Source organism: Calidris pugnax, unplaced genomic scaffold (genome assembly GCF_001431845.1).
Source record: "Calidris pugnax isolate Ruff unplaced genomic scaffold, ASM143184v1 scaffold102, whole genome shotgun sequence".
Classification (NCBI taxonomy): Eukaryota; Metazoa; Chordata; class Aves; order Charadriiformes; family Scolopacidae; genus Calidris; species Calidris pugnax.
The window spans coordinates 1,432,087-1,450,305 of NW_015090846.1; the positions used below are offsets into that span (position 1 = coordinate 1,432,087).

The 18,219-nt window shown below is 46.8% G+C and overlaps 1 protein-coding gene across 1 annotated transcript in view; it reads left to right on the plus strand.

The window, feature by feature from the left end:
- Positions 1-18,219, plus strand: part of PRRC2B (proline-rich coiled-coil 2B) — a 38,847-nt gene that overhangs the window by 14,023 nt on the left and 6,605 nt on the right. Inside the window, exons 14-29 of the mRNA XM_014942888.1 lie at positions 382-601; positions 1,243-1,978; positions 2,099-3,426; positions 4,413-4,612; positions 5,448-5,593; positions 6,823-6,964; positions 7,425-7,507; positions 8,212-8,403; positions 8,544-8,738; positions 9,170-9,256; positions 10,024-10,128; positions 10,751-10,943; positions 12,214-12,311; positions 15,318-15,445; positions 16,144-16,384; positions 17,825-18,001. Of these exons, the coding sequence (XP_014798374.1) occupies positions 382-601; positions 1,243-1,978; positions 2,099-3,426; positions 4,413-4,612; positions 5,448-5,593; positions 6,823-6,964; positions 7,425-7,507; positions 8,212-8,403; positions 8,544-8,738; positions 9,170-9,256; positions 10,024-10,128; positions 10,751-10,943; positions 12,214-12,311; positions 15,318-15,445; positions 16,144-16,384; positions 17,825-18,001 (4,271 nt within the window). The remainder of the gene's footprint in view (positions 1-381; positions 602-1,242; positions 1,979-2,098; positions 3,427-4,412; positions 4,613-5,447; positions 5,594-6,822; positions 6,965-7,424; positions 7,508-8,211; positions 8,404-8,543; positions 8,739-9,169; positions 9,257-10,023; positions 10,129-10,750; positions 10,944-12,213; positions 12,312-15,317; positions 15,446-16,143; positions 16,385-17,824; positions 18,002-18,219) is intronic.

The following is an 18,219-nucleotide window of genomic DNA, read 5'->3' on the forward strand; positions in this document are numbered from 1 at the left end:
TATAGTTCCTTAGTTGTGTGCTCCTAGCACCTTCCTCCCTTGTTTCTGATCTTCGGAGGAATGAATATAAACATCAGGATGTGTAAGTCATTCCCTTGACTTTGTGGTTTGTCTTCACACACCTGCTTGCTCCCAAGCCAGTGATGGCGTGTAGTGTTCTGTATAAGCTGGGCTCTGGAAGCCATGTCACCTTCTGTGTCACTCCAGGTGTATTTCCTAGCTGTGTATTTCCCAAGCACAGGCTCCCCTCCAACAGAAAGGTTTCCATGGCTGCCGTCGCCTGCTGCTCTGGAAGGAAGAGGGATCAAGCTAGCAGTAGAGTGCTAACTCTTCTTGACTGTGAGATCCTTGTGTTAATGGTACGAATTCTGTTGTGACCAGGAATTATGAAGCCCATGATTCAGCAGGACTCCATCGGTGGGAGCAGCTGTCGGTCTGAAGATCAGAATGGTCAGGCAGGGCAGGCGGAAAGGAAGACTGCTCCCTTGGATCCTGTGCCAGTGTGGGGCCAGGAGAGCTACACGTCTCTGCAGAGCAAAGGGTACTCCCTGTCACATCAAAAACAGGCTGACAACATGACCGTGGAGGGGCTGCATGCCAGGTGAGTGCAGAACTCCCCTGTCCTCATGTGTGCTGTGATGGGGGGCACCGCCATAAGTAGTCTCCTACTGAAAAGCAGGTGTAGAGTTGACCCAAAAGATATCTCTGAACAGGCCAAGTACTGGTCTGGACGCACCCTTACAGGGCTGGGTGTTTATGTTGTGGAGGTGCTTATGGACTGAGCTATTCAGAGTTTTTCTATCTGATGCCCAGCTTGGGGCCTGTTCAGTAGGAAAGAGGCACTTGTCACCTACATGGGTAGGTACAGAAAACAATGAGTCAAAAATTCTGGTACTTTCTGGTTTGTCTCCTAATTCTTTGGGACTTTCTGAAACCAATTCCTTGTTTTCAGTTCTCCACGTATGTTGGAGGCTGAATCTCCCTTTATTTCTTAAGTTTGCTGCCCATTGTAAGAACTGCTTTCTTTATCATCCATTGATTTGACAAACCAGGCAGTACAGCCTGGGGCCACAGCAGATATGCCCAGCATTCAGGTATTTATAGGCACGTTGCCTCATGATTTAGGACAAACCCCAGTTTATTTATTTGTTTCTTTCTCTTGTGCCCAGCCTGGGCCCTCAGAGATGTGCTGTGCTCTGTGTTAGCTGACTTTCTTGTGTTTGTTGTTTCCTTCCTTCTCAGGAATGACAGTTACTCTGCTGCTTCTGGAAGGCCGGAGAGTCTGAGCACCCAGCGAGATCTCTTTGAGGAGAGAGGGGAGGAATACTTGAATGCTTTTGACAAGAAGGCCCAAGCAGACTTTGACAGCTGCCTGTCTTCTCAGAGGATAGGGCAAGATCTCTTGTTTCAGCATCAGGAGACCGTGCAGGAGACTTGTCCTTCCGGCAACCGCCATGCAAACTTGAGGTGTTCGCCCCTAGAGCCTGATTTTATCCAAGCGGAGAAGAAGCCTGAATATAACGGCTGGGATATCAGCCACCATCAGAAACCTGCAGAGACTGCAGCAGAGGTTGCTGAAGAAGTGCCCAGGGATGAACAGTCATTCAGTGCTGACCCGTGGAAGAAGGAAGGAGCTAATACCAAACAGCCCACTGAAGAGACAACAGAGTGGGCTCCTGAGAACCGGAACACCAGTGGTCAGCACCAGGAGCAGATGGGGAGGACGCGGCGATCGGGCCCAATTAAAAAACCAGTGCTGAAAGCCCTCAAGGTGGAAGAGAAGGAGAAGGAGATGGAGAAGGTTAAACTGGAGGGTGAGGACAGCTCGCGCCCTCTGAAGGAGAAGGTGGCTGTTCAGAAAGTAGAAAATGAGTCAGATGATTCTGCAGCCTTACTGAACTCAACACGCTATCTGCTGGATGACAAAGGTTCGTCCCAAGCCAGCCTTGCCCGAGAGGCTGAGAAATCTCAAGAGGAGGCGGAGGAAGAGGAGGAGGAAGAGGAGGAGGAAGAGGAGGAGGAAGAGGAGGAGGAAGAGGAGGAGGAAGAGGAGGAGGAAGAGGAGGAGGAAGAGGAGGAGGAAGAGGAGGAGGAAGAGGAGGAGGAAGAGGAGGAGGAAGAGAAGCCAGAAAGAACCTGGGAGAACAAGCTGTCCAGAGAGTCTGGTGATCTCCCTCCCACGAAAAGAAACAACTGGATCTTCATTGATGAGGAGCAAGCCTTTGGTGGGAGAGGTCAAGGGCGTGGGCGAGGGAGAGGCTTCAGAGAGTTCACTTTCAGAGGCCGAGGCACCGTTGTGGGCAGCCGGGGAGTCTACAACAACCAGCGGAGCAGCCGAGGGCGAGGGCTTCGGGAGTTCAACCAGCCAGAGGACTTCCCCAGAGGCAAACCAAGGCGCCGGATTGCGAGTGAGACACACAGTGAAGGGTCAGAATATGAAGAGCTCCCCAAGCGTCGCCGGCAGAGGGGATCAGAGAACAGCAATGAAGGCTCTGTGCTGGACAGGGAGGACAGTGATTTGAAAAAGGGAGACTTCAAAGAGTCTTGGAGGTCCAACAAAATCTATTCAGATGATCACACTAGTCTGGATCCTAAGATGAGGGCCCCGAGAGCTTTTGGAAGATCACTGCCACCAAGACTGAGCAACTCTGGCTACGGGCGAAGGGGTTTCATGGGTAAAGAGCCCACCCAGTGGCAGGGCAGGAGTGGGGGAGCAGGGTGGCAGGAGTACAGCCACACCTCTCCATCGGACACTTTTGGGAGCAGGCAACAGTCTGACAGGGACTACATTCAGGATTCTTATAAACATGTGGATTCCTTCTCCAGCCGCGTTTTTGATGAGAGTCATCTGGATGACAAGAGGCACTTTTTCCAGGAAGATTACTCAGCAGATCAGGAGAACATAGAGAACAGGCCATTCAGGAGACGACGTCCCCCCCGCCAAGACAAACCACCAAGATTCAGGCGCCTCAGGCAAGAGAGGGAATCAGTTGGCCAGTGGAACCCTGAGGAGGGAGGCCCCAACCTGCTGCCCAGCCAGTGGCCTGGAAGACCCAAGCTGACCACCACAGAGAAGAGCACCATCTCGGGCAGACGGTCTCCTGAGCTCTCCTACCAGAACTCATCAGACCACGCCAATGAGGAGTGGGAGACAGCATCTGAAAGCAGTGACTTCAGCGAGCGGCGGGAGAGACGAGATGGAGTTTCAGAGAGCGAAGGCCAGCTGGAGGGTGGCCTCGGGAGCGGAAGCCTGGGAGAGAAGAGGGAGCTGGCAAAGAGGAGCTTCTCAAGCCAAAGGCCAATTGTCGACAGGCAGAGCCGCAAGGCCGAGCCAGCAGGGTTTGTGGAGCAGTCCGTCAGGACTGGTGTAGGAGCAGGTTCCAGATACGAGAGCCAGCAGAACGGGACACTGATTAAAAGCAAAAGGTAAAGTTGCATTCTGATGTGCAGGTATCTCATCTGATACTGGAGGATTGGAGTAGGGCTGGACTGTGGGGGAGGAGCTGTTGGCTGTGTTTCTTTTTATCAGGTGACTTCCAGCACTGCTTATCCAACCTTATGGCACCCAAGGGTTTCATCACTGTCTGTTTTACAACCAATTGATGCCTTTGCTTCAGGGCTGGGAATTCAGGTTTAGGGAAGTTGCCAAGACACCGTGGGCATGATGTGCTGCTCTTCTTCAGATTAGTGCCGAGACAGCTCTCTACTCTCTTGACTGCCTCTCACTAGGGGCATGAAAGATAATGAAGGAAATCCTGGTCCTTTACTGTAGACCTGTTGTGGTGTTCTTCTCTCATGGGTCCCCAATGGAGTTGTTGCAGAGCACAGAAGTGAGGGGGTGGGTTTTCTTGGAATGAGTTGCTGTGAGCTGTGCAGGTTGAGCATTGTTGTCCTGGATTCCCCGTAGTGTGGTTGTGGCATGAGCACAGTGTGTGACGTTGCCATCCCTAGCTTTGCCTGAGAAAACAATTTCTTAGACCTTAGTGGAGATCAGCGATGGATGGCAAGCAGTGCTGTGTGTTCCTGGCCCGGTGAGAGGAGCTCCTCCTGATGAGAGTATTTTAAAACAACTCTGACACTAGGGATTAAGTATTTCCTTGCAAGTGTCTTGTGAAGAACCTGATGATCAACAGGACGCTGGGTTAGGTGGGCCTTGGTCCTGGGCCAGTTTGACGGCTTCCGTGTTATCCTTTTCCTTTAACAGGAAAAGGAGAGAAAAGGGTCTTGTGCAGCTGCATTGTATTGGGCTTAAAGCACAGAATTTAACGTCTGCTTTAGTTGAGCAAAGGCTGGGGAAGGATTAGATATGATTGGAAACCTGGCAAAGAAAATATAGCCCATATGTTTTCTTCTTGCTACTTTTGCTCATGTTCTAGTGACAAATCTAATTCCTTGCCCTCCTTTCCTTGTAGATCTCCAGAAGAAGGAGGGAGCCTTGGCAACACCAGTGGCGGGAGCAGCCATTCCATTTATGGCTTGGATAGGGCTTCCCATGCCAACTCGGAGAGTGCTGAGGGGCCAGGTAAAAAGACAGAGAAGGAGCCCAAATCCACCGCGCAAAGAGCAAGCGAGAAGGGAGAGGCCTTGTCACAGTTTGAACTGAGTTACGGAAGTGAGTGGCTTAATTCATTTGATTCTTAAAAGGGATAATGCATTGTGGCAGCTTGAAGCTAGACAGATCCAATCCAGTGTAATGCTAACTAATAGGTTAGGTTATTTTCTGTTTTATTTACACAAAGAAGAAACTTAGGTGTATCTAAATAGGGAAAACAGGGAAGATAAAGATGGTTTTAGATTTTAAACCCAAACTTTCAGTCAGATCTGACAGTCTCTCTAATGTTTCTTCTGTAGAAAGTTTGGTTTTAGAGAGAAATGAGACTTTTCCATATTTCTAAGGTGTTAAATTGCAAGCCCAAAACACCTTATGTAGTGTGAAGGAAGTTGAAAGAACATCCAGAGTGGGGAATTTGAGTCTGAGCTCAAATGGGTATCTCTGAAACCATTGGCGTTAGGCCACAACTCAGCTTTAGCCGTTCATAGAACTGAGGTTTTACATCCAGGGGTGATGGGTGTGTTTTCAAAAGTACCTGTGCCGGCTTGGGCTTTTTCCTTGCTAGTATTTGGAAAGGTGTGAGGTTTGTTTCAACTGATACCACAGGCTAAAGTTACCTGAGTTACCACACAGCTCATGTTCCCAAGCTCTCCCAGATGGGGCATTGCTCATCTTGATGTAGAGGAGAGCAAAGCCCTGCAGGATAAAGCAACTGGTAGATGTCAACAGACTGCTGTAGATTAGTTTTCAAAGCTTAGTGGCAGTGCTGCTGGCTGAACTGCTTTGCCTGTGGCGTGGATCCTACTTGGAATGCACTCATTAAATTAGTGCACTTATAAAGCTTTATATGCATTCACACTTGGCACAATTTCTTCCCCGTATGTACTTCGTTCAGGTACCATCATCGATAATCGCGTGTCGAACACGGCAGAAGAGAATGAAGTAGGTTCTATGGCAGGTGAAGGCTTCATTGAGGTTCTTACTAAAAAGCAGCGTCGGTTGCTGGAAGAGGAGCGGAGGAAGAAGGAACAGGCTGCTCAGGTGAGGAGTGGGAGGCAGAAAAAGCTGAAAGCGATAAGCTGGTTGGACTGTGGTCAGAGGAACGGGGCACCAAAAAATGTCTGGATGAGCAGAACCACACGCAGTTATACACGGACAACTCTTGTATTAGGTCCAGGAAATGTATTTTGGTTTTGATGGTCAGGGGCTGTTGGTCTGTAAAGGATGGATGACTGGATTTCTGACTGCTCTTGTTTTCTAGCAGAATTGTTACTTGTGAGTTCAAGCAGGTTTTCTAAAGTGATCCTTGTCCAAAGCAACTTGGCTTACTAGGCCAGCTGCTGGCCATAGTCAGTGGGATATTGGGCAGCAGTGAGCAGCAGAGGACCTCTGTGCCCTTGCTCTGTCAACGTGTTATTTATTGCTGGAGCTGGGTGTGGTAGTTTCTTGCCAGAGGTGTCATGTTTGTGTCCGGGCACCTGACCAGAAAGCAGCTAACAAACTGAAGGAAGCACTGATGATTTCATGTTCATGATAAGATAAAGGAGTTGTTACAAGAAAAGATGTAAGACTGCAGCGTGGATAGCTTAGCTAAGTAATGTTAAGTCACGTTGTGCATTTATCTACATGTTCTGGAAGACTACGGAATTCTAGGGGGATAAGAGAATATTTTGACATGAAAGAATTTTGGTGGAATCTGGAGGACTAAATGCAAATGAAAAGCATTGTTGGGAAATGCTTTCTGACAAGGAGGGCTTGTGATAGGTTCAGAGAATTTTGCAAAGAGAAGTTATAAAAGTCTGGTTGCTTGCCATCTTTAAAATTAAGCTGAAGACAATGTGTGAAAGTGCAGTGGGAAAGGTCTTGCAGTTGCTGATGTGATTTTTTTCTCTTTCTATTCCAATCCTGGCTCTGTGAAAGAACCATCTCTGTATTGTGAAATTATTAATTGATCTTGCTGTAGTTGGAGTAAAGGAGAGGAATTAGACAGAGCAAGTCTGTTGTAGTGTCGATTTTGCTTTGCTTTATATCCTATCCTTTCTACTCCCCAAAAGAAATAAAACCTGACTGGGGGAACCTCCCTGTAGCCACAGGGTCCATAAAAAAAAAAAAGAGAGAAGAGGAAGTCAGAATTACTTAGTATGGTTCTGTTACATGAATTAAGGGCTTCTTACATTGCAGCATTTAGAAATCCAGGGTTTGAACTTGCCAGGAGCAGGCTGTGCTAGCCCAGTGCAATGACAGGTCTTACTGTGCCTTTTCTCTCCCAGGCACCAGCTAAGGCCCGTGTCCTTCAGTCTCGCATTCCTCCTCGCTTTGCTAAGAAGCAGAACAGCTTATGCTTGGAGCAAAGTGACGTAACAGTGTCTGGAAACAGCCTGGGCACAGAGATCTGGGAGAGCAACAGCCCAGGTGAGTTTGGGTCTGTTTGTTCCGACGTGTTTCACAGAGCTGGGGAATCCCCTGCGTGCAGGAAGGACAGGGTGTCTGTGCTTAAGAGGAGACAACCTTCTCTTTCTGATGCTGGAAGTGGGAGGGGAACTAGCAGACATCTGGAGTAACATCTGTTCAAAGCTGTATTGTTCAACCATCTTCCTGTTGTTGACCATGTCAGTTTCCTAATCTATTTCTTGAGTCTTTGTGTAACATGAAGATCCTACTATATAGCATTTTCTAGCCTGTTGGGCTGGATCTACTTCAGCTGTTTTCTTACTCTGCCATCCTCTGTTTTCTCATCCTCTAGCACTGAATAGCTAGTGCTTCCTATCTCATGTCTAGAATTGGAAGTTTAATAGTGTAACATGCACAGTGTACTAGGTGTGCTCACAGTTGTGTTTCAAGCACATGAACCCTGCCCTCTGTTCTCTTCCAGCTCTTTCCGTTCAGTCTCCTGGCAGTGATTCCTGGAGCAAGCCTGTAAATACCTTTAATGGTACCGAATCTAGCACCACGGAGGTAAGTGGCACCCAATGTGCCATTCAGGTATTGAGTGTATAAAATATTAACGTAGGTGGCTTATGCTTCTCATTGCTCCATCTGTGCTTAGCGACTCTCAGCTCTGCTTGTGCAATTTTAAACTTGTCTCTTTGCAGTTCTGATTTTAGCTTGAGGCTGCTCAAAAAATCTTGACCTAGACAGCCAAGCACTGCTTGGTGTTACATGTGGGTATAAATCTGGAGTAACTTTCTGGTAGAGCTATTCCAGGGTTATGCACCTAACTGGATGCAGAGAGTGGTTGAGGGTGGTAGAATCTCATAGGTGATGTTTGTGATTCTCCTGCCTGGAGCAGCGTGTAGCTGTAGCTTTAATGCAGGGAGAGTGAAGGAGGTTCCTGAATGCTTCTCCTCTGGAGACCAGAGTTCAAATCCGGTTTGGGTCACCAGTGAAATGAGGTTGGCAATCTCAGCCTAGCTGCTGTGTGGGATGCTTTTTTCCAAGCCATGGTCTGGTTGGTGCATTGATTAACTTGTCTCAGGGTTGTGTAGAGCTGAAGCAGCAGCCCAGGGATGCTGCAGGTCAGGCCCAACTCCTTTGCAGTTAACCAAGAATATGATTTGAAATGGTCTTGCTGTTTTCTGGGATTTTATTTTTTTTTTTTTTCCTCCTTTGTGGAGCTGGGTCGGAGTCCGGGGCTTTAACACATTTCGTGCTTTGCATAGCAGGGTTTTAAAGGCAGCCAGGGGGATAGTGGCATTGACTTGAGCGCGGAGTCTCGGGAATCCTCCGCTACCTCCTCTCAGCGCAGTTCTCCATATGGCACCCTCAAACCAGAGGAGATGAATGGGGCTGGCCTGGTGGACCCAAAGCCTGACTGCCAGAAGGAGCAAGTGCAGAAGCAATCTGATAAAAAGGTAATCTGGATTTGCAGCCAAGCCAGAGCACATAGTGAGAGACCTTGTGAAGTGGTTGTGTTGTTCTTGATAGCATTTTTTAAGGCTTGAGATTGGGTTATTCAGTCTTTGTGTCTCAGCCTCTCTGCTTTCCTGTTAAGGATTCAGATCAAGGCTCAGGACAGAACAAGGAACACAAGCCTGGACCAATCGGCAACGAACGCTCCCTGAAAAACAGAAAGGGTTCGGAGGGAACGGAACGGCTGGAAGGGAATATTCCCCCTGTTAATGGGGTGGAAATTCACGTGGATTCTGTACTTCCTGTGCCACCCATTGAATTTGGAGTAAATCCTAAAGTGAGGATTGAATTTAATTTTATCTTCTTGGTGGTTTGAGCTTGTTGAGATATGAAAGGTGGTTTGAGGCAGAAGGATTATTTAGAGGAAGCTTCCAGCTGTAGATTTGCCTTAGATTTCATTACTGACACAAACCAGGTACTCAAAATGTCTTGGCAAACACATAATATTCTCTTGGAAATATTGTCCCAGGGACCAGCTGGGGTGGTAACAGAGGTGAGGGACAAAATTACGGTCATCTAAGCATTTGTGTGCCTCTGGGGTTTGCCTGCTGCTGAGTGCTGAGAAGTGTCTTTTTTGTTCTCTTCCAGCAAGGTTTACTGGAAGGTAATCTTTAGTTTCTAGTGTCATGATTCAGGCTAAAGTCATTAACCAGGAGAAGCAGATGGGGTTTGGACCTGGATTGAATTTTGTGCGTTTTGATTTTTCAGGACTCTGACTTCAGTTTGCCACCTGGTTCTGCCTCTGGCACTGCAGCAAACCCTGTCACCAAATTGCAGGATGCCTTGGCCAGTAATGTAAGTATTTCTTTTTTTTTTTTTTTTGGCATTGATTCATTGAAAATGCTCCTTAGTTAAACCTCAGATGCTTCCAAACAGAGCAAGCGTATTTCTTTGCAGTTGATTTCACACTTAATGCTTAGGCAGCACACGTGACTAAAATCCATAATGGAAATCTGCGCCCTCAAGGTACCTTGATAGAATGGGCATCATTGGCTAACTTTAACAAGCCCAGGTCCTTTTGGAGGTTTCCTAGCTTATTCCAGTCATCTGGGTGTTTCATTATTATATGTGAAAGGGTGAGCACACTGAAAGCCCAGCTTGTAGCTCAGCTGTGGACAGCAATGTGAGAAACTCACAAAGCTGCTTTTAAAACATCTTCAAGTCTGTAGGCTGTTTGATTTTGGTGCTTTGTCTTAAAGGGTGTTTCTTTTCAGAAGTGCTCTTCCAGAAACAGGTTTTGTCTGAAATGTAGGTAGGTTCCAAATGTGGGCCAGGAGGGAGAACTCTTCTGCAAATTGAAGTTACTGGGTCAAATTGATGCTTAAGTGGAACCTGGTGTAACTCGACATAGGTGTCATTGCACACATCACCGAAGCTTCATTTATTCCAACAGCAGAATGAATCACAGTTGCATGTGGTACTTAACTCCTGCAGTACCACTGAGGATTAAACCCTTTGAGGTGTAGTTACTAGAGCTTCCAGCTGAGGTTGTGTCAGCCTTGGTAGCTCGTGGCATTCTCAGAAGAGTTTATATCTTTACCATTTTACGTGTCTCCCCTCAGGCAGGGTTAACGCAGTCCATTCCCATTCTACGGAGAGATCACCACCTCCAGCGGTGCATTGGCCTGAACCCAATGTCCTTCCCCACTGCGGACCTTACGCTTAAGGTAAGCGAGCTGGTGTGTGTGTGTGTGTGTCCCAGGAGTGGATGCCATGTCTCCATGGCCAGGATAGTGAGGATGGAGAGATCTTTCCCAGAGCGGTTGTTAAGTACTGCTAAATCTTAAATTAGCTTTTGTAAAAGCATTCATTTAGCATGGGTGGAAGGGCGTGTGTTCCAACAGTCCTGGATGCTGAAGTCCTTAACCAATTGTTGAACAAGTGCAGCAGAGCTTCCCTGCTGTTTCAGTACCTGGGTAAGGCGGCTGCTCAGGGATCCCAGGTGCCTGATAGTTTAAAGGAAATTTAAAAATGAAGAAAAAGAAACCCAGAGCAAACGAACCCAAACATACAAACAACAATAACAAAAAGAAGCAAAATAAACCAAAACAAAATACACCACCACCCCAAATGCAAAAAGCTCAGCAAATACCAAGGGGGAGTGAGTGTTTGTGAAGGATGCTTACCCATTGGAAATTGATGTGAAACCCCTTGACCTGAGACCTGCCAGCCTTCCACTGTGACTAGACTAGATTGTATTTGAACTGATAGGTCTGTTGAGCAACCCTAGGCTTCAGTATTGTCTTCCCCATTTGAACTGTCTGTAGTTATTGTCCTTCGTTTCCATAGATGGAGTCTGCTCGTAAAGCTTGGGAAAACTCTCCTAGTTTACCAGAACAGAACTCCCCAGGGGGTGCAGGCTCAGGCATCCAGCCTCCTTCCAGTGTTGGAGCTTCCAACGGTGTCAGCTACAGCTCTTTTGGTGGAGTTTCTATGCCTCCTATGCCTGTGGCGTCCGTAGCACCTTCTGCATCTATTCCAGGTACCTGCAAACTGCAGCAGCAGTATTTGCATTGTCTGGTTGGCATCTAGGAATCATCCTCAGATACTAGTAGACAAGAGCATGGTGAGAAGAGCTTCCATTGAAGTAACTGACTGGCTGGTATTTAACAGATTCTTAACAAATGAGGCAAGATAGAAAGAGGGACTATCTCCCAGCTTTGGAGAATGTTACTTGAGTGTGACTGGCACAAACTTAGCACAAGGATGACTTACCCTGTGTAGCAGCAAGTCTCTGTGATGTCTCAATAGATCCTGCTTACCCTTCCCTGTGCGCTCAATAGAATAGAAGGGAAGTGAAGAAACCGATGGCTGAGAGACTTCAACAGTCCCAATATCAACCATTCCTCTGCTCATTTTGCTACTTAAATCACAGGTTCTGAGCACCTTCTGCTTTTTGTACGTAATAAAAACTAGCTTATACTTTGCAGAACGCCAGCATGTTGTCAAGGTGTTGATATCCTTGAGTTAGAGGGAAAGCTTAAGCTTGGTCATGTTAGGTAGTGTGTACAATTAGAGCATCTGGAAAAAGGAAATGTACTTGGATTCTCTGACTCCGACTCCTGGGTCCGAAAGGACCTCTCTTGTATATGCACTATGTCTCGTTCCTCGATTCAAGGATTGAATGTAATACACTGGGCAGACGTGATAGCAAGTTGGCCACTGTAGTGACTTGGAAAACAGATTGTTCCATGTCAGGTGACTTCCCCTCCACCCCACAATTTTGCTGGTAAATCCTGTGGTTCCATCAGATCTGCAAAGAACCACAGGAGTGGCATGGCACTTCCTAATTGTTCCCACCTTTGGGGTGAATATGGCTTTTAGATCTCTTGAGCGAAGGTCTCAAACACCATGTTTGATCTTCCTGTCCCTCCTAGATGCGAAGGTGAGGTGATTGCAGATCAGATTTCTAGCATTTAGGAACAGTTTGGAGTGTAGCTCACCAATTCCTGAACTGTTAGTGTATCTGACTCTTTTTTTTGTGGAAGTAGGAAACCTGGGTTTACATTTAGCCTCTTACAGAAAGGTATGATTCATTCTCAGTAAGCCTGCTACTGTAAGCGCACTGCTGGCTTTGGTATATGGACTTAAGAGCTTTACAGGCTCTTCTGAGTGGGTACTATATTTGTGTTGACTTGCTGAAATGATTGCTGAGACGTAGGAAATAGTCTTGACCTGCAGGTCTCTGCAGTGTACTGTGCCTGTGTCTCCCCTGTACCTCGGATTTACAGCCTGCCTTCCCTGGTGTTTAGGTAACCATATTCCACCCCTGTATCTGGATGGCCACGTGTTTGCAAGTCAGCCCCGCCTGGTCCCTCAGACGATACCTCAGCAGCAAAGCTACCAACAGGTAAGGGAAAATACAACTAGCTAGTGGTTTCTCAAGAAGTCTTCGGGGTGGCATTTAAGAAATGAGGAGTCATTTATTTCTCTGATAGCCCAGAGGAGCTTAGGTGTGGCTCCCTTTAGGTTCCTTGAATGCTGCTTCCCAGTGGGTGTCTCACAGGTTAGTGAAATTGAAGGGAATTGAGCGGAATTTTCCCTTTTGTACCAGTGCCTTTGGGCTGGGTTTAACTGAAGCAGATGCTGAGGTGTCTGCGTGAGGCAATGACTTCCAGTAAATTCCACAGCCAGTCAGTACCGATGAGCAATTTCACTAGCCTTAGCAAACAGGGTGTCAATAGGATTGGAGAGAGCCCCTCGAAGGTAAGAGTGCAGGCAAGTGAGAGCTGGGATTGCCAGAGCCTGTTCTGCCTGTGGAGCACGTTGGTCCCCTCATGTGTCCATCAAATGTCTCTCACAGGCGGTGGTCTTCCTGCTTGGGTGTCTGTGCAGTATTTTCCCCTGCCAGTGTTTGCTGTTCTGTGGAAAGATGCAGGGGCATGGTAAAGACACCACCCCAAATGCAAAAAGCTCAGCAAATACCAAGGGGGATTGAGTGTTTGTGAAGGATGCTTGCCCCTTGGAAATTGGTGTGAAACCCCTTGATCCGAGACCTGCCAGCCTTCCACTGTGACTAGACTAGATTGTATTTGAACTGATAGGTCTGTTGAGCAACCCTAGGCTTCAGTATTGTCTTCCCCATTTGAACTGTCTGTAGTTATTGTCCTTCGTTTCCATAGATGGAGTCTGCTCGTAAAGCTTGGGAAAACTCTCCTAGTTTACCAGAACAGAACTCCCCAGGGGGTGCAGGCTCAGGCATCCAGCCTCCTTCCAGTGTTGGAGCTTCCAACGGTGTCAGCTACAGCTCTTTTGGTGGAGTTTCTATGCCTCCTATGCCTGTGGCGTCCGTAGCACCTTCTGCATCTATTCCAGGTACCTGCAAACTGCAGCAGCAGTATTTGCATTGTCTGGTTGGCATCTAGGAATCATCCTCAGATACTAGTAGACAAGAGCATGGTGAGAAGAGCTTCCATTGAAGTAACTGACTGGCTGGTATTTAACAGATTCTTAACAAATGAGGCAAGATAGAAAGAGGGACTATCTCCCAGCTTTGGAGAATGTTACTTGAGTGTGACTGGCACAAACTTAGCACAAGGATGACTTACCCTGTGTAGCAGCAAGTCTCTGTGATGTCTCAATAGATCCTGCTTACCCTTCCCTGTGCGCTCAATAGAATAGAAGGGAAGTGAAGAAACCGATGGCTGAGAGACTTCAACAGTCCCAATATCAACCATTCCTCTGCTCATTTTGGTATTTAAATCACAGGTTCTGAGCACCTTCTGCTTTTTGTACGTAATAAAAACTAGCTTATACTTTGCAGAACTCCAGCATGTTGTCAAGGTGTTGATATCCTTGAGTTAGAGGGAAAGCTTAAGCTTGGTCATGTTAGGTAGTGTGTACAATTAGAGAGAGCATCTGGAAAAAGGAAATGTACTTGGATTCTCTGACTCCTGGGTCCCAAAGGACCTCTCTTGCATATGCACTATGTCTCATTCCTCGATTCAAGGATCGAATGGAATACACTGGGCAGAGGTGATAGCAAGTTGGCCACTGTTGTGACTTCCTAGCTTCCGCTTGGAAAACAGATTGTTCCATGTCAGGTGACTTCCCCTCCACCCCACAATTTTGCTGGTAAATCCTGTGGTTCCATCAGATCTGCAAAGAACCACAGGAGTGGCATGGCACTTCCTAATTGTTCCCACCTTTGGGGTGAATATGGCTTTTAGATCTCTTGAGCGAAGGTCTCAAACACCATGTTTGATCTTCCTGTCCCTCCTAGATGCGAAGGTGAGGTGATTGCAGATCAGATTTCTAGCATTTAGGAACAGTTTGGAGTGTAGCTCACCAATTCCTGAACTGTTAGTGTATCTGACTCTTTTTTTTGTGGAAGTAGGAAACCTGGGTTTACATTTAGCCTCTTACAGAAAGGTATGATTCATTCTCAGTAAGCCTGCTACTGTAAGCGCACTGCTGGCTTTGGTATATGGACTTAAGAGCTTTACAGGCTCTTCTGAGTGGGTACTATATTTGTGTTGACTTGCTGAAATGATTGCTGAGATGTAGGAAATAGTCTTGACCTGCAGGTCTCTGCAGTGTACTGTGCCTGTGTCTCCCCTGTACCTCGGATTTACAGCCTGCCTTCCCTGGTGTTTAGGTAACCATATTCCACCCCTGTATCTGGATGGCCACGTGTTTGCAAGTCAGCCCCGCCTGGTCCCTCAGACGATACCTCAGCAGCAAAGCTACCAACAGGTAAGGGAAAATACAACTAGCTAGTGGTTTCTCAAGAAGTCTTCGGGGTGGCATTTAAGAAATGAGGAGTCATTTATTTCTCTGATAGCCCAGAGGAGCTTAGGTGTGGCTCCCTTTAGGTTCCTTGAATGCTGCTTCCCAGTGGGTGTCTCACAGGTTAGTGAAATTGAAGGGAATTGAGCGGAATTTTCCCTTTTGTACCAGTGCCTTTGGGCTGGGTTTAACTGAAGCAGATGCTGAGGTGTCTGCGTGAGGCAATGACTTCCAGTAAATTCCACAGCCAGTCAGTACCGATGAGCAATTTCACTAGCCTTAGCAAACAGGGTGTCAATAGGATTGGAGAGAGCCCCTCGAAGGTAAGAGTGCAGGCAAGTGAGAGCTGGGATTGCCAGAGCCTGTTCTGCCTGTGGAGCACGTTGGTCCCCTCATGTGTCCATCAAATGTCTCTCACAGGCGGTGGTCTTCCTGCTTGGGTGTCTGTGCAGTATTTTCCCCTGCCAGTGTTTGCTGTTCTGTGGAAAGATGCAGGGGCATGGTAAAGACACAGAATAGCTAATTGCCATGGCAGGTTGACTCACAGAGGAAACTGGTGGGTTTTTAACAGTCTGGGAGGGTTTCTGGCTCGTCTTGTACCTCTCAGTCATCTTCATTTCTTCTACAGGCTGCTGCTGCTCAACAGATTCCCATTTCCCTCCACACATCCTTACAAGCCCAGGCTCAGCTTGGGCTGAGGGGTGGTCTGCCTGTTTCCCAGTCCCAGGAGATGTACAGCTCCATACAGCCCTTCAGGTAACAGCTTCCATTGCCGTGTGCTCTGAACTCTTCTGTTTCTTATGACCATGTACATTAATTAGATACTCCACGCTCGTGTTCTCTTCCCCCTTTGCCACCTGCTTCCTTCCCCTGGTAATGTTGCCAGGGCAGAGAGCAAAGATACCAAGGCACATAAGGCTCTTTGTAGCGTGTTTCTTTGTATAACAATGGCAAAGATCATCCTTGAAAAATTAAATTGAGTTGCTCTGCCTACCCTCTCAAATGGTGAGGCAAATCTTAAATGTAGAAAGAGTGGGCTGGCAAGCAGACTTATTAGTGAGAAACGCAGATTTTACAATTTACTCTCTTTGGCTTACTGTAACTTCTGATTCTTCTCTGCTTTGCAAAACTTTTGGTAACCAGAATCCTCCCTTACTGCTAATCCAGAGTTTATTGTGCAGGATACTGATATATAAATTTTGGATAGGACACAATACTGTTCTGTTGAATATTCCTGTAACACAAGGACATGGTTGTAAGAGCTTAGAAGTGGAAGTAAAAACCCCTGTAGCTAAAATGGAAAGTAGCATCACAGCTTATTTCTAAGCTGTCAGTTTAGTAGAGTCTGAGAACTGCTTGCTGGCGGCAGGGCAGATACGGTTTGGCAGAGTGTGTGTATGTGTTGTCTCCAAAGGTTTCCTGTGTAATGACTTGAGTTTCTTTTTCTTCTCCAGGTCTCAGGTGTATATGCACCCCAGTCTGTCTCAGCCCAGCACCATGGTCCTGACAGGAGGCACTGCTCTGAAGCCTCCGTATTCCGCCTTCCCAGGCATGCAGCCCTTGGAGGTGGTGAAAACCCAGTCTGGGTCGCCCTATCAGCCCATGAATGGAAGCCAGACGCTGGTTTACGAAGGCCAGATAAACCAGGCGGCTGGTATGGGAGCTTCCCAGATGATGGACTCTCAGCTCACACAGGTTAGGAGCAGGGCTTGCAAGCCCCTCCCTTCTCCAGGCTTTTTTTTTCTGAGACCAGGTTCAAACTGGTTTTTGTGCAGAGTCATGTGTTTGTGTGAACGAAGCTCTTTGTAAAGAGGCGAAAGAATTCCCCAAGAGGCTCTGTTCTGTGAACCGTAGTTTCAAACATGCAGCACCTTATTTAATGAGATTCTTACTAATTACTTGTCTGTCCCTGCTGAGGTGCCATTTTGTAACTTGGAAGTCCTCACCCTCAATATAGATGTTTTGTGCAGATCAAACCTTGCAGTGTTTCATGCATAGGAGGCCATGATGCAATAGTTGTCCTAAAAGTACCTCTTCTGAGAGCCGAATCACAACTGTCTCCAGATTTATCTTGGCTTTCAGGGTAACTAGGGCCTTCTATTAAAAGCTCATCTATCTCATCAATCAATTTGTTATCTAGGTCTTTCTTACAACTCTTCCTGATCTGTTTGGCATCATCTTAACATTTCATTGTTGAAAATTTTTTCGTAAAGCATGGTTGGGATAAAGACACTGAATCCTACTGTGGACAGGTGTTCTTATTCTCTGGAGAAGTTTGATACTTCTATTAAACTCATCTTACATTTATTTTGTGCAGCATGTTCAGGTTTAATTTTTGTTTAAAGTGAGATTTTTACATTGTGACTGGTTTTAAAAATAAAGAACTAATCTTGAAATTAATTTAGCTGGGGGAAAATACAGTGAGGCAAACTAAATATCTGAAGAAATGCTATATCCATCATAAGCTAGTAATTTGGTCTCTTGTTTCAGCCTTAGATTTATTTTTTTATTTATTTACTACAAAGTGGTGTCGTAGAACCTCCCAAATGCAGCAATTGTGAGAACTGCCCGATGAATCAGAGGGAACAGGAGGCTCTTGAGTCCTGAACTGCATTTTTATTTTTAATTACTCTTAATTATTACCATCATCAGTGTGAAGCTCATTGCAGAACATACTGATGACGTCACCACCGCTTTCTCTAGAGGTCCAGTCCCCACAGTGCTTTGGTGTGAACGTGTAGTAGACTTTCTGGTTTGGGTATCAAAGCTGTAAACAAAATGCACTGGGCTGTCTGAGATTGCCATCATTTCAAGAGAAAACACGCTCATGCAGTGGCCATGAGGAAGACTGAAGAACTGGATGAAGGCTCTAGGCAAGGAGGAAAGCCCTGTGTCTGGGTGCAGTTATGTTAATTTGATGCCATGTGAAAAGCCCAGCTGATAAGGTGTTGGCAGCACTACCAGAACATGCGTTTCAGTGTGAAAGTCCCTCTGTTACACTGATTGGCATTTATTCGGTGCCAGGCTGCACTGTTTGTGAGCTTCCTTTTAGCAATGCTTTGCTTTCAGGGTATTAGGAGACTGTGTGTCAAACACAAGACTGCCATTAAGTAACTACATGTCCTTCTCACACAGCTCACAATGCCTGTGCCTGGCTCCCAGCTTCCTCTGCCCCGCTACGGCTCTGGCCAGCAGCCCCTCATTCTACCACAGTCCATCCAGCTCCCCCAGGGGCAAAACCTGCCTGTAGGAGCTCCCCGAAGAATCCTCCCGCCTGGCTCCCAGCCTTCTGTTCTTGCTACCAGCAGGGAGGTAAGGATTAACTCCCTCGTGCTCCTCTTGGCATTCATTAACCCCTCCTGCATTGAAGTTTTGCCCATTGATCTTGCTTGTTAAAGGGGAGACTGGCTTGTTTGGGATCCTTAAATATCAAAGCCAAGGATTGGTGTTAAATTGAAGGAGCCCTTTTCCCCTCATCTCCAAAGAGCAGGCCAGCAGTTCTTCAGGTTTTGCTGCTGGTCATCATTCTG